The sequence below is a fragment of the Pyrus communis genome, chromosome 10 (genome assembly GCF_041283825.1).
Source record: "Pyrus communis isolate YQ-2024b chromosome 10, ASM4128382v1, whole genome shotgun sequence".
Taxonomy (NCBI): Eukaryota; Viridiplantae; Streptophyta; class Magnoliopsida; order Rosales; family Rosaceae; genus Pyrus; species Pyrus communis.
The window spans coordinates 8,373,629-8,387,803 of NC_142574.1; the positions used below are offsets into that span (position 1 = coordinate 8,373,629).

Below are 14,175 nucleotides of genomic sequence, written 5' to 3' on the forward strand. Positions count from 1 at the left end.
TTAGTCAGTAAAACGAAAATTTAGTACATTAAACAGGTACGCGTTTCTAAGTTGACCGACAAAATTGCTGCTCTGCCGGAGCTGACTGCGTCAATAATTATTCCATCGTTCCAATGCACCAATAAGGGACAGAAAGTGATCGTACGGACATATTAGAGGGGCGAAAATACCCCTTCCACAACTAGAAAGACGTCGTTTTCTACGAAAACAAGGGAGGACTAGAGTTACTTGTGTGTATGTAACTGCAGAGAACCACACCCGCTCAGTTTGAAGACTCGGCCTTCCATTAGTTGTTGCGGAGTGTGGCGATTTGCTTCTCTCGCTGTTTCTGTGAGAAATTCTTAGCAATTTCGTGGCATCCGTGACATCACCGCGTGGAGAAAAATGGCAAGTCAACGAACAAGTCTTCCTCCAAGTCTGCATCTCTATACTTGCGACTTCCATCGGAGAGTTTCTTTGTTTTTTGTTATATTGCTTCTCTGTTTTGGGCAGGGTGAGGAGGTTGTTGGAGGGTTTTACCTCAAATTTCCAGACCTTTTCTTTGATGGGTTTGTGAAAATTTTGAATTTTGCTTCCTGGGTTTTATTTATTCCGCGTTTGGCTTCGTGGGTTTTCGAATTAAAGGGTTAAGATGGTAGGTTTTTGATTTTTTTGTTATGTTGTTGGAATTGCTGGTTTTTTGGTGATTTTTTTTACCTCTGGTATGGCGTATGTGATGAGAAAATTGAGTTCTGCTATGGCCGCTTCTGGTGGGGGCGGCGGCGTCGACCGCGAAGATTTTAGCACGGAGTTGGAGTTTTCGTTTGCCGATGAATACAAGGGTCCTCCGGTAGGTTATGTTATCCCAAATGCAGTTCCGGTTGATATTCACCACATCCCAACTGCTGCTCCGGTTTCTTCAGGCTCTCTCTTGAACAATTCGTCCCTCCCTGTTATTCAACCGATTGTGAAATCTAACAAGAAACCGAAAAAAGAGTCGAAACTTGCAAGTGAAGCAAAGTTTGGAAAGGAAATTGTTTCTTCCGATTCAGTAACTCCTGCTGAATTGGAAATTAGCAAAGGTGAAAAGGGTGTGCCGACTTTATCAGATAAAGTCGAAAGCTCTGGGGATTTGGGGTTTTCTGGCAATCTGTCTGGAAGTTCGAAGGGTGTGCTTGAATTGCTTGATGATGGTCAAGAAGCTCAAGGTTTTCAGAATTATATGAGCCCCGGTGACTGGGGTTCATCAGAGTCTGGTTTGAGTTCGCGGAGTCTTTCCTCTGAGGTTTTTTCTGGTAGAGAGGAAGCTGATGCGGTAGAAATTCCTCACCATGTCAAAAGACCATCAGCTGTGACGTTCCGTGATCCTGACTCGAATGACATTGTTCAGGAAGAAGAGTCTGATCTTTCTGATGGGGATGAAGATGTGCGAGTGAGGCCAACAGTTGAGAGAAATGGGAAGAAAGGGTCGTGCTATCGATGTGGAAAAGGAAACAAACTCACGGAGAAGGAGGTTTGCATTGTTTGTGGTGCTAAGTATTGCTACAATTGTGTGCTGAGAGCAATGGGGTCAATGCCTGAAGGAAGAAAATGTGTCAGTTGCATTAGTTTTGAAATTGACGAGTCAAGGCGAAGGAAGCTGGGCAAGTGTTCTAGGATGCTCAAGCGGCTTCTCACTAAATCGGAAGTTGAACTGATAATGAAAGCCGAGATATCTTGCCAAGCAAATCAACTGCCAGGCAATCTTATTTTTGTGAACGACGAACCTCTATCGCAGGAAGAGCTGGTTCGATTGCAAAGTTGCCGAAACCCACCAAAAAAGATAAAACCAGGATACTATTGGTATGATAAAGTATCTGGTTTTTGGGGAAAGGTAAAAATTGAATTCAGCTGAACTTTTAAATCAGCTTGTTAATAGTAGACCTCTATATTGTTGTAACTTGCACTACAATGTGATGATGTTTCTGCTTTAAATGAACAGGAAGGGCATAGGCCTTGCCAAATAATTAGCCCTCACTTGAATGTGCGAGGTCACATAAGGCAAAATGCTAGTAACGGGGATACAAATATATTGATAAACAGTCGGGAGATCACTAAGTTAGAGGCCTTCATGCTGAAGGTTTTTACACTGGACCCATTCATGTTCATTGGTATATTATAAGCTTCGAAAAAACACATCGTTTGATGTATTTTGTTGGAATTATGCAGTTGGCTGGAGTGCCATGTGAAGGAAATCTTCACTACTGGGTGAGTGAAGATGGGTCGTATCAGGAAGAAGGAATGAATAAAGTAAAAGGAAAGATATGGGACAAGGTTTGTACGCATGTGATAATGCAATAAGTTGAGTGCCTTTCCTAATCAATCTTATGCGTCAAGCATCCCTTAACTGTGAAGTTACTTCTCTACAGACTACAATAAAGCTGGTTTGTAACATCTTGTCTTTGCCAATTCCTTCTGATTCTGCAAATCTTTCGATGGAGGAAGTGAACACCCAGAACACCTTTGAAGAGAAAATGCTTAACAAAATTGTTCTAGTTGGACATTATAAATCTGGTACAAGCACTATATTTAAACAGGTAAGACATTTTGTGGAGGGCAAATTACCGATTTCTTAATATCATTAAGCTCATAACCTAATTGGTGCATTTCCTATTCCATAGCTTCAGGGTCAGTAAAAATTATTTATTCTACAAAGCTTTAGATGATAGTAATCATTGGTGAAACTTGACAGATGAACTAGAATCGACAGAACTTGAAGTTTTCAAAAAACATTTCCTGATTTATTTTGTATATTTATACCTGTAAAAAGTTGACTCTGCGTGCACATCAGAAACGTGTAGACATATATATATGTTTGTAGATTTCTGAATGCACTACCGCGTAATGTGCATCCTCTCAGCAGACTGCATAATGTGCATGTAATTATGTATGGTACATCCTCTCAGCAGCAGTGTTCTTCTATTGAATAATCAACAAGTGCAAACGTGCACACAGATAACTAAACATGACTCGTTCTTCTTTTACCGCAAGTGACTCATTGTTTTCTTTTTCCCATCCATATCAGTAATAGGAACCAATGTTCTATTTCGGTAAAGTTTTCTACTGAGTTCAATAAACTGTTTGAAGGAACTGCGATATTTATTCCGAATGATGCGTGCATTTCTTCTGACAATAAGTACTTACTTATTTTAGGCCAAGATTTTGTACAATGTTCCTTTCTCTGAAGATGAGCGGCAAAGTATTAAGTTGATGATACAGAGCAGATTGTACAGTTATCTCGGTATACTGCTTGAAGGACGTGAGTTGTTTGAAGAAGAAAGTTTGATTGAGAAGAGAAAAGGAAAAGGACAGCTTCTGGATGAACCAGGCCCTTCAGGTACAAATATATTGATTCCTTGTTTTCTCCACTCCATATGCTTATGATCTGCCCTTTTTAAATCAATTTGTAATTATTTAGTTGGATGGCATTTCTTTCAATAAAGTCAGCTGTTCTGTTCCTTTATAACTGTAAGATAAATTAGTTACTTGAAGAAATATAGATGAGATCTTCAGCTATTTTTTGGTTTGGATAAGAAACACAATTTGTATTACATAAAGAGGAAGATGGTTACCCAGCATGTGGAAAAAGGCTAATATTAATTTTTCCGTCTTCACATAATTATAGCCCTATAAAAAATTATTTTTAAATGACTAGTGTCAGCACATACTCATATACCATCTATAACCCAAGGGGCTAAACATAACCATCTCAATAGTTTATTAGTTTTAAGTTATACTTTAAATTTATTGGTTAATTTAGTTAAAATTACCGTAAGATGTTTTCAAATCTAGCCATTGAGTTTGAAGCAATGATTGCAACTAAGAAGCTGGGTCCCAAAAAAGGGGCTAAGTGAGGGGCTACATTTGACCAGCCTGATGTCTTTGGCCAAATAATGGCCTGGTGGGCTCCATAGAATTATAGCCCAGACATCGGTTGGAGATGAATATTTGGACAAATCAGGCCATTTTTTTGCTTTTGGATGTTTAGCCCTCTCCCTTGGAGACGACCTTATTGTTAGAGGTAGTGCTTTCTAGATGTTGGTTTTACAAACTGAAACATTTGCGTGGTATTTACAACTCAATATTTTTTATTGGAATAACAGATCGTTCCTTTTAGATAACATTTTGTGCTTTTCTCGTGGACTAATATCTCTTAATTTCCTGTCAAGTTGATGTATCTTTCTATTATTTGATTGTATTACATTATTGGTGGGTTATAAGTAACATATTAAACATCAAGTTAGATGCTTGCGTTTTGTATGAATTTGTTGCTATCAGTATTGTCATGATGGAGTCGTGCCTGAAGTTATTCAGTTAACACAGGAAATACAAGCCAGCTTGACGATAAAACGAAATATTCCATTGGTCCAAGACTGAAAGCTTTTTCTGATTGGCTCCTCAAATCTATGGTATCTGGTAATCTGGAAGCCATATTTCCAGCAGCTACTCGTGAATATGCACCATTTGTTGAGGATTTGTGGAAGGATCCTGCTATTCAAGCCACATACGACCGGAGGAATGAAATACAAACGCTGCCCAGACCAGCTGCATATTTTCTTGATCGGGTGAGATCACGCTCTGTGTTCCTTGCTCTTTAGTTTTAGCCAATTCACACTCTCAAAGTGCTTCTGCTCTTTCGGTTTTTGAGTTTTCAATTATTTGATGGGCCAGATGCTCAGAATGTTTCTTTAAATCTTGTGGATGAATTTAGATATTAACATGGAACGTGGATAATACGCTATCTCTAAATTTTATGCGTGTTAGTCGATTCAAATGCTTATTCTTCTGAGCAGGCTGTTGAGATTTCAAGGACAGATTATGAGCCCTCAGACATGGACATCTTGTATGCTGAGGGAATCACCTCATCCAATAGCCTTACGAGCATGGAATTTTTGATTCCCCCATCAGCAGGAAACAGCAATCTGGACCCTCCTTATCAGCATAACCCTTCGTTAAGGTTAGGTTTCGTGATTCATGCATCAAGTATATAATGCTTGAGCAACAATTGCATTAATCTTTCTTCATTGAGTTAGCCAATCTCTTGCTTAATATTGCTGATTAAATTTAGTGTCGACATGCTTTGCCCAATGGATAGAAATTGGTTTGCAGTTTTAGATTAGTTATAACTAGGAAAAGTCGTCTACGCTATGTAACACATGGTTAAGATGAAACTTTTATAATACATAAATCAGTGGAATTTTGAGAGTATGCTTTGCCAATGAAGGGAAACACTGGTAAGGAATATAACTATTTGAGGCTAAACGAGCGATATGATCTTGAATTCGAAGTTGTAAGCCGGTCCTTTTTTTGTTTCAGTTTCTTAATCGCTGAAACGTTGACTAGTATAATGTCTATATTAAAAAGGAAAACTTGAGCAATTTTATTTCATGTTTTGGGAAACAGGGTATCAAAGTATCATAAGGGGCAGTGTGATAATTCAGTGTTTTAAAATGCGTTGGCATCGGTTTCTTCGCAGGTACCAACTAATTAGAGTGCATCAGAGCAGCCTTGGAGGAAACTGCAAGTTGGTCGAGATGTTTGAAGATGTTAATATGGTCGCATTTTGTGTTTCATTGACAGACTACGATGAGTTTTCTACGGATGTTAATGGGGTTTCCATAAACAAGATGATGGCAAGTAAGCAGCTATTTGAAAATATTGTTACTCATCGGGCCTTTGACCAAAAATACTTCCTTCTGATACTCAACAAGTTTGATCTTCTGGAAGAAAAGATTGACGAAGTCCCTCTCACTCGATGCGAATGGTTTTATGATTTCAATCCAGTACCCAGCCAGAATCCCAGCAGTAGCCACAACAACAGCAATAACCCCACGTTGGCTCACCGAGCCTTTCAGTATGTTGCAGTGAAGTTCAAAAGACTCTTTCATTCTCTAACAGATAGGAAGTTGTTTGTTTCACTGGTTACAGCGCTAGATTCTGATACTGTAGATGAAGCTCTTAGATATGCTAGTGAGATTCTAAAATGGGAGGAAGAGGTACCCAGATTAATCAACGAGTTCTCTTCTGCTAGCATCGAGGCAAGTTCATCCGCTTAAACGTCTTTTTGTAAATGCAACCATTTCTGTTGTGCAAATTGTTCATATTCGTGCACTCAGGAACACAGATACATGTGAGAGAACAGAGTTCATATTCTTTTTCAATTTTTTGTATTTTATTACTCCTCGTAACATATGTGCAAGGTGTGGCCATGGAAGATTCAATGAAGCAAAACAAAGTAATATCTTTCCTATATGTGTTTTTATGTGTTATATTGTCTTATTTATTTCGTTTTTTGTTATTTTGCGATACTATCAAGTTGATGTATTTTTTTATTTAGTTTTCGGTTATATTATTGAAGAAAAGTAAGCAGCAAAGTACACAGAAAAAACTGAAAGCAACAAAAATTGGAGGCGACGAAGGATTACGTGAGCTAAACTACACGTAAAGGCTTGGTCATTTGCTTAGCAAAGCAAGTAAAAAATGCGCGCTGCATATCTGCGTGCATGCACCACCCAGAAAAGATGAACCACAAAGACCGATAAGACTGCAATACAAGAAACGCCATACCAAAGCAACGAGGGGAAGCACCAGTAAAGAACCATTCACCAAAACTTAGCAAGAAGCAAAGATAGCGGGAAAAAAAGTCTTGCATCTTCCAAAATCTGAATCTTCACAGCTGATGCCCTTTGTAGTCAGTACTCGGCTGGCTTTTGAGGATTCTTTACCTGCTGATTTGATGGTCTTGATCACTGTCAGAGTAGCGGTAGCAGAAGTAGTCAACTTTTGAGAAGAAACGACACAAACATTTGGAGGGTATTGTTGAATTAACCCCAAAGCAAAAAAACCACAGCATGGCGTGATACCTTCCCCAGACCTTGATGAGCAGCCAGCATCTTCATCGGCCAATACCTCCGTATAGACTTTTGGTATATCTTCACTGCTGCCATCCAGTGGCATTACCAGGTGGACTCTGCAGCTTTTATAGTGCGTTAACATTTACCAAGTGGCTGTGTTGGACGCTTCACTTCCTTCAGCTCCGTTAACACTTGACACAACGGAATATAGTACAGCCACACGAGCTTACTATAACTCAGTTGAACGAATATCATACATATTACCCCGAATTCGTTCTTCATTAATGTAGATCGCGGCTGTAGAACAGAAAGTAAATTCATTTCTCGTTTTCTCAACTACATCATAGAGAGCTACGCCTGAGTTTTCCAGTTTGAACATTTGAGGCATTTCAATAGAAATTCACATGATGCATCGGAGGCTTTCAAATCCTTACTGCAGCTAAACCACCTTGGAGCTTCACTTCCTGGAAATACAGTCTCGAATTCAGATTGTGTACAAGAGTGAAAGAGAGAGAAGAGATCGTCCTCGCCATTCGATAGTATTTTTTTTTCCCTTTTGCAACATCAGTAGCAAGATTGTCACAGAGTCTCTGGCAGTTAGACAAGTCCATCCAAATAAACATTTGTGCGTCTCCATGTTCCAAAATGTTTGACAATTTTGAAAATCTTGCCAAGGATACGCAATCACTGACATCTACACGTCCTACCTTCGGTGGAAGTTTTGGAATTTCCTCAAGCCTGTTGCATCCATGCAAGTTTAGAATCCTCAAGCTGACAAATTTGATAAGGCATTCGGGAAGACTTAACAAAATTGCTTCCCGATACATCAAGTTTGAATAACGTAGACACACAATCAAGAGTAGCAAGGGAATTCATTTCTGATAAACTGCCTCCCTGGACGTTTAATTGCTCAAGATTGGGAAGCGCTTTATGTAACTGTCATGTGAAATCCTTGTGCTAGTTGGCAGCACCAATGGAAGTGGTTGTACACTACATGAAACTTCAGACTTCACCTTATTTGGTAATGTAGCGAGTTTCGGGCATCCACATAAATGAAGACCTTTTAGATGTTGCAACACATAAATGCTTAATGGCAGATCTGTAAGGTTTTAACACTCACTTAAACACAACTGTGCAAGACTACTGAGATATCCAATTGATGATGGCAACTCTTTTATGTCAGTGTAGGATAGGTCCAAGCATGTTTAGAGTTCCATCTTTTCCACAATTTCCGGGAAAGTCTCGAGCCTTCCACAATCAGTAAGATCTGTAGTGTTCAGAGATTTCAAGTTGAATCTTCTTGGAAATATTGTAAGGTTATAGCATCCCTTAAGACTCAAGTGGACAAGCTTTCCGAGGAATCCAACGGAAGAATGAACCTCAACTAACCTTGTACAGAAGTCTAGATTCAAGTCCTCTAAGTTTCCAGAGAAATTTGGGATTTTTGTTAGGAATTTGCACCTCTCCAACTTGATAGATTACAGATTTTTATAAACCCTATGATACAAAAGATAAAAAGAGGATCAAACAAGATAACCGTAAAAAAAAAAAAAAAAAAATACAAACCAAGCCTATTTAGTTTAAAAAAAAAAAAAAAAAAAAAAAAAAAAAAAACACACTCTTGAAAATAAGACGAAAAACAATTTTAAATACCATGAATCCCCCTCCAAGTTCTGACAAGCAACTACGAGGCATAGACATTTGAACAAGTTTGTTGGGGTTAAAATTGGATGGCAAAGCTTGTAATGGACATTCAGGCCACCGTAGGAACCTCAACTCATTGGGGAGAGAATCCAAGTAATCTCCAGAAAGGAATCAGATTCCCGGCCCAAAGGAACCAAGCCCACTAATCAAATGATCCAGATCATTGAAATTTGATTAAACGGTTACAAACAGAGGGCCTCTAGAAGTTATAATAATTGTAGCTGTTGGATCAAATTTCAATGGCCTGTATTATTTGATACTTGGGCTCAGTTGGGTCTAGAGGGGATCTGGTTTCCTCCAGAAAATCTTGTATTAGAACTCATGAAAATGTTATGATGCCAGATGGCATCATCAAAATTTGCCAAGTGTATGGCTGAGATGGTTAGTTTCTAAGTTTGTTAGTTGTTATAGGTTTCTTTGTTAGCAGGTTAGACTGTTAGCATAAATAGGAATGAATTATAAGAGAAAGATTGTTGTGTAATTGATTGATGAAATAATACAAAGATCTTGTTACAATAGCGAAGAAGTTGAGTTGGGTTCTAACATTGTTATCAGCCAGTCGTTTGATTCCCCTCAATCCTTCATCGTTTTATGATGCTTCAAGCTACCAGGAAAGCTATGGAACCCTGCATTTCTAATCTTGAAACCATGATCACCGACCTCAAAACCAACCTCATATGTGCAGACATTCATAGAACTGTAAACTGGAATTGCACCAAACTTTTTATAGAAAAAATCATTAGTTGCATTGCGGTGAAATACATTTGTTGCACTAGTTAAGTCTGGGAACTGGTGTTGGCCATCATGGAAGCACAAATGGGTGGATAAGCTATTGATCCAAATATAGGCTGAAACTCGGAATCCCTGGAACTAACTCTAACGTTCTTGCACTAAGGTTTCACATCAGAACTTGACTACAGTCATCTAAATAGATGATATCCTTATAATTTGGGTGGAAGCCTAGCACAATTTTGCTGAACTTTTGGCCTCCATAGTTTAGGAGTAAAGGGTGTTTGGAATAGGAGTCTATTTGATACAATGAAACTTCATCAACTACCAAACGCCACTTCAAATCATCTCCTATTCCGGCAACCTCTTCTTCCAACTCCCAGACATTGAAATTATCAGTAAACTCTCGTGGGCACACCTGCAGACACCCTTGGCTTGAACTAAGAGACATATGAAATGAAGTTGTAGTTAGTCGAAAATTCGTCCTTTCAACTGGCCCCAGAGTTATACGACATTTATCAGAAAAACGTTTATTTTTTTGAATGGGTCCACTCACAGGTAAGCAGAGCATCTCTTGTCAATAAGCTCCTTGCCTAAACTTTTTCGATCCTCTAATAAGCATGTCATGATCATATAAAGCTAAGTTAAGCTTTAATTAACAATCATCATTTAAATGTTTATTCCGTGTAAAGTCATTCCAACTGATGAAGAGGTCAAGAGCTTCATGAAGATCTAACTCTTTGACCTTGTATATAGCTTAATTTGATGAGCATTTAGCAAATGTTTATCTCTTGCTGTTATGATAATTCTACTTCTAGAACCAAACCAATCACACCCTCCAACTAACTTGTTTAGTTGGTCCAATTGATTGACATCGCCAAGAATTAGGAGAATCCTCTTATGACTCAACCTTTTCTTGATCACATTGATTCCTTTATCGACATTGGTCAACTTTAATTCCTTCATCCCTAGAATTTCATAAAGAAGGTAATTTTGGAGTTTGACTAGGCCTCCATATTGCATTGATTTTTCTCTAACACTTTCCAAGAAACAACTTCCTTCGAACTCATGGGCAGTTAAATTATAAACAGCTTTAGCAATTGAAGTCTTTCCTATCCCTCCGGTCCCCCTTATTCCTATCATGCGAACATCATTTGCTCCAACATTCAAAAGTTTATATGTATCACGAACATGTAACTCTATTCCAACTGGGTATTTCGCCACATTCAGATAGGTACTATCTAACAAACAATAACATAAGAACAAATAAATTATAAGAACAATAACATCTACTATAACAGCTGTAATTTATACAGCCTATAAGCTAGTTCTAGTCTTAGCCGGTTCATTACAAACAATAACATAAGAATAAATAAATCCATATATTCAACATTTAAATTGAGTGTAATATGCAGAAATATATCTTTTGTCCAAATCTAGGGTTTTGAGTGTCAGAAGGTGATCTCTCAATCTATAGCTCTTCAATTTATTTTATTTTGAATTTAATCTTGGGATCGTTTATGTGTAAGATCCCACATCGCCCAGGGAAGTGATCCTTATATGTATATTTCTATCCCTACCTAGCACGAGGCCTTTTGGGAGCTCACTAGCTTCGGGTTCCATGGGAACTCCGAAATTAAGCGAGTAGCACGCGAGAGCACTCCTAGGATGGGTGACCCATTGGGAAGTTCTCGTGTGAGTTCCCAGAAATAAAACCGTGAGGGCGTGATCGGGGACCTCAGGCCGGGATGTGACAATTTGGTATCAAAGCCTAACCCTGGCCGTGGTGTGCCCAAAGCGGACAATATCGTGCTACAGTGGTGGAGCGGGCTCGGAAAGTGATCCTGCCCGGGTCGGGATGTAACAATTTGGTATCAGAGCCTAACCCTGGTGTGATATACCAACAAGGACGTCGGGCCCCTAAGGAGAGTAATTCTTAACTTAGACTATTAAGAAAAATTAATAACTATAAGAATAATCATAATAGCAAATTTGATCACCAAAAAGAGCTTAATCAAGTCCACAAAACATTTTTTAATGTGAAAAATTGCAAGCAAGCCACATTTTTATTTTATTTTTATAACATATATAATTTTGAATATCATTTATATACAAGATTAATATGTATTCCAAACGGGGGCGGGTTTGGGTCAAACACCATACCCGAAAGTTTCCCCAAACCAATCTCTATTTCCGGTTTTTATCCTTGATGCCTAGAGCAAAGCCCCACAGACACCCAAAACTTTTGGGGGAAAATTACCATCCCGAACATATACGTATTGTCTATGCGTGTGCTTTTGATAGAAACAAGTAGCCACAATGGTTGGTTTCAATCGATTGTATCCCTCGTCATATCCATCACATAAGGTTTGTGGTATCTCTTTTCTTCTTGTCAGTATGGCTTATTTCAGAGGATGCTATTGAAGAGGATGTCTTTTTTATGCAAATAAAATTTTATCGCAGTGACAGAAAATAATTATGTCTATGCACTTTAATGCAGATTCAATCCTCAACGATGGTTCTCCCTTTTACAATTAACAATTTAACTCACTAACACTTATGTTTGTAATAAAAAAAAATTATGTTTTTAAATTTTTCATTTTTCTTCAAATAAGACCTGATAAACTTTGACTCTTATTTCTATTTAGTATCCAAAATTTTATTTGTACCAATTTAGTACCTCGATTTATTTTTGTGTCTCACAAATGGTTAATGCAATCTTAATTAAATATTGATGCTTAACAGAACAGTTCCGTCAGTTAATTTTTTTTTTCTTATACTTTAAAATTTAAGGAAACAAAATAAATCCTAAAGGGGCTATCATTGTCAATAAAAACTGTTAAAAAGTCTGAGTACATTAATTAATTTTTTTAGTTTATGAAGAACTTCCTTCAATTTCAATTGTAAGAACAAGAACCATTAATCGGTGCAAACCAAAAAAAAGACATTAAATCGATACACGCTACAGTTTACAAAAACAAAATTAATTCGAAGAAATAGGACTCATTCTTCATGGCCAGATGAGAGGTGTTAAAATGGAACTAAACAAGTTAAAGGTACATTATTTATATGCAAGTGTACGACCAAAAACATGTTCATATATATATATATATATGTATATGCATATCATTAGGTGTCACCAAGGCACAAAGCGATCCATAAGCAAACGCACAGTGTCTTCTGAAAGCGAAGAAGAGTCCAAGTCCCTCTGGATCTGAACCATCCTGCTGCTCTCTTTTCTTGCTTCCTTAAACTCTTGTTGTTCTTGTTGTTGTTGTTCGACTTCATCCCCGTCTCCTTGTTTGGCTTTCGATGACAACAGCAATCGCTTCTTAGCCCCTACCTTTTCTTTCAGCTTACCCAGCTCGCTCATCCAGACCTCTACCACTGCAGCCATAATTTTGAAACTACTTGAATGCTTGAAATATGGTGTGTAGTTTTCTCTATTGGTTTTTTGGTTTATCAAAACTAATGAGGAGAGCTGGTTACCAAGCTGTGGTTGGGAAGAAAAAGTCGTGGCGTTCCTGTGGTTGGGAAGAAAAATCAGTGTGTGCCGCCACGGCCGTTGGATATGCGGCCGCACACAGGATATAAATTTAGGGATATTCGTGGGGAGAGAGAGAGAGAGAGAGAGAGAGAGAGAGAGAGAGAGAGAGGAGACGTGGGGTATAGGGGTTCCAGTGAATGTAAAGCGTCCCCGTGGCGCACGCAACTTGCTTGTTTAGATTGTGCGCGACTTGCAATTGGTATATTATTATTCACCATTGTTCTAAAAATTTCCATCTAGCGCGGCTCAGACGGTTGATGACCATCCTGACTGATACCTAGATGTTTAAAAATTAAGAAATGGTACCTAGACCTGTTGAGGCGTTCGTCTAGACCACCTAGACATCTGCCTAACATGTCTAGACCCGCCTAGACACCCACCTAGATCGCAAGTCACTTAGACAGAAAATAGATAACTTTCATATTGCATTTGATTTTTTTTCAATAAATTGTAAGAGACTTGTTGTATACTTAAATGAACATACATTATATCTTTGTTCCCCATGTTTTCATTATATTCCGATACTTCTTAATATATATGTCATTCTATTTTATCGTTTATGATGAAATTATGTATTTTTTAAGTACAAGCAGACACTTATTTACATGAAATATGATAGATTTACTTAATTTTGCTTAGTCAGCTTAGGAGTCCACCTAGGCCCCGCTTAAGCACTAGGCCCAACCCGCTAGCGCTTAACATCTTTTAGAACCTTGCTATTCACCAATAAGATTCCTTTACATATTTCATATTTGGTTTTATGTGAATTTTACAATGGTACTGTTATTGTCACTCTAAACGTTACTCTACACTTCTCTTTATATAAATATTTGTTCGTTTTTATAAATTTAGAGTAAATGATGACTATTTCATGGTGGCAATAAAGTCTTTCTAAAAATAGTTTATTAAACTTGAAATAGGAGGGTAATCATACGGCAGAAAGTTAACATTCTAGGCTAATACGAAGTTAAGCTTCTATCTCCATCGTCAACCGGTTCTCTAGTGAAACTTCCGAGTTATTCCATACGTGAAACCCACGGACAGCATGTGCTCTGTGTGAAATGATATGTGTACCACAAGTGTAGTAAACAAAATTTGGATTGCCTGCTAATCTGTGTCCTTACTATTTTTATTCATATACACGGACAAAACATGCATTTTTTTTGTAGTTTTGTTGAAACAAACAAAATATTCTTTCCCCCTTACACACAGAGTGTATTATGTGGTCCATAACTAATAAAATAATACTTCTCTTAATAAAATTACTGTAACTGAAATGACTATTATGGCCTTTTATGTTTAGGGTATTTTGTGGTCCATAAC

General features: G+C 38.0%; 1 protein-coding gene and 2 pseudogenes across 2 annotated transcripts; 1 reads left to right on the plus strand and 2 right to left on the minus strand.

Annotated features, from left to right (window-relative positions):
- The first annotated feature begins 211 nt into the window (after nt 1-211).
- Nucleotides 212-6,268, plus strand: LOC137729587 (extra-large guanine nucleotide-binding protein 1). Of its 2 annotated transcripts, none has more exons than XM_068468563.2 (8): nt 212-1,852; nt 1,961-2,098; nt 2,188-2,292; nt 2,388-2,555; nt 3,172-3,355; nt 4,333-4,583; nt 4,812-4,975; nt 5,495-6,268. In XM_068468563.2, the coding sequence occupies exons 1-8, from the start codon at nt 704-706 to the stop codon at nt 6,072-6,074; spliced, it is 2,739 nt and encodes a 912-aa protein (XP_068324664.2). In that variant the 5' UTR covers nt 212-703; the 3' UTR covers nt 6,075-6,268. The 2 variants fall into 2 exon arrangements, with proteins under 2 accessions (XP_068324664.2, XP_068324665.2); XM_068468564.2 differs by having other exon boundaries at nt 4,342-4,583.
- An 833-nt stretch (nt 6,269-7,101) lies between these two features.
- Nucleotides 7,102-9,932, minus strand: LOC148693468 (disease resistance-like protein CSA1; annotated as a pseudogene).
- Nucleotides 9,933-9,960: 28 nt separating this feature from the next.
- Nucleotides 9,961-12,702, minus strand: LOC148693469 (disease resistance protein Roq1-like; annotated as a pseudogene).
- Nucleotides 12,703-14,175: the final 1,473 nt, after the last annotated feature.

What these genes read in the sequence shown, in the direction of transcription:
- LOC137729587 (XM_068468563.2), top strand. Translation starts at nt 704, where the DNA reads ATGGCGTATGTGATGAGAAAATTGAGTTCTGCTATGGCCGCTTCTGGT. An exon ending in TATCTGGTTTTTGGGGAAAG is followed by an intron (nt 1,853 to 1,960) that starts GTAAAAATTGAA and finishes TTAAATGAACAG; the next exon opens with GAAGGGCATAGGCCTTGCCA. An exon ending in CTGCATATTTTCTTGATCGG is followed by an intron (nt 4,584 to 4,811) that starts GTGAGATCACGC and finishes TCTTCTGAGCAG; the next exon opens with GCTGTTGAGATTTCAAGGAC.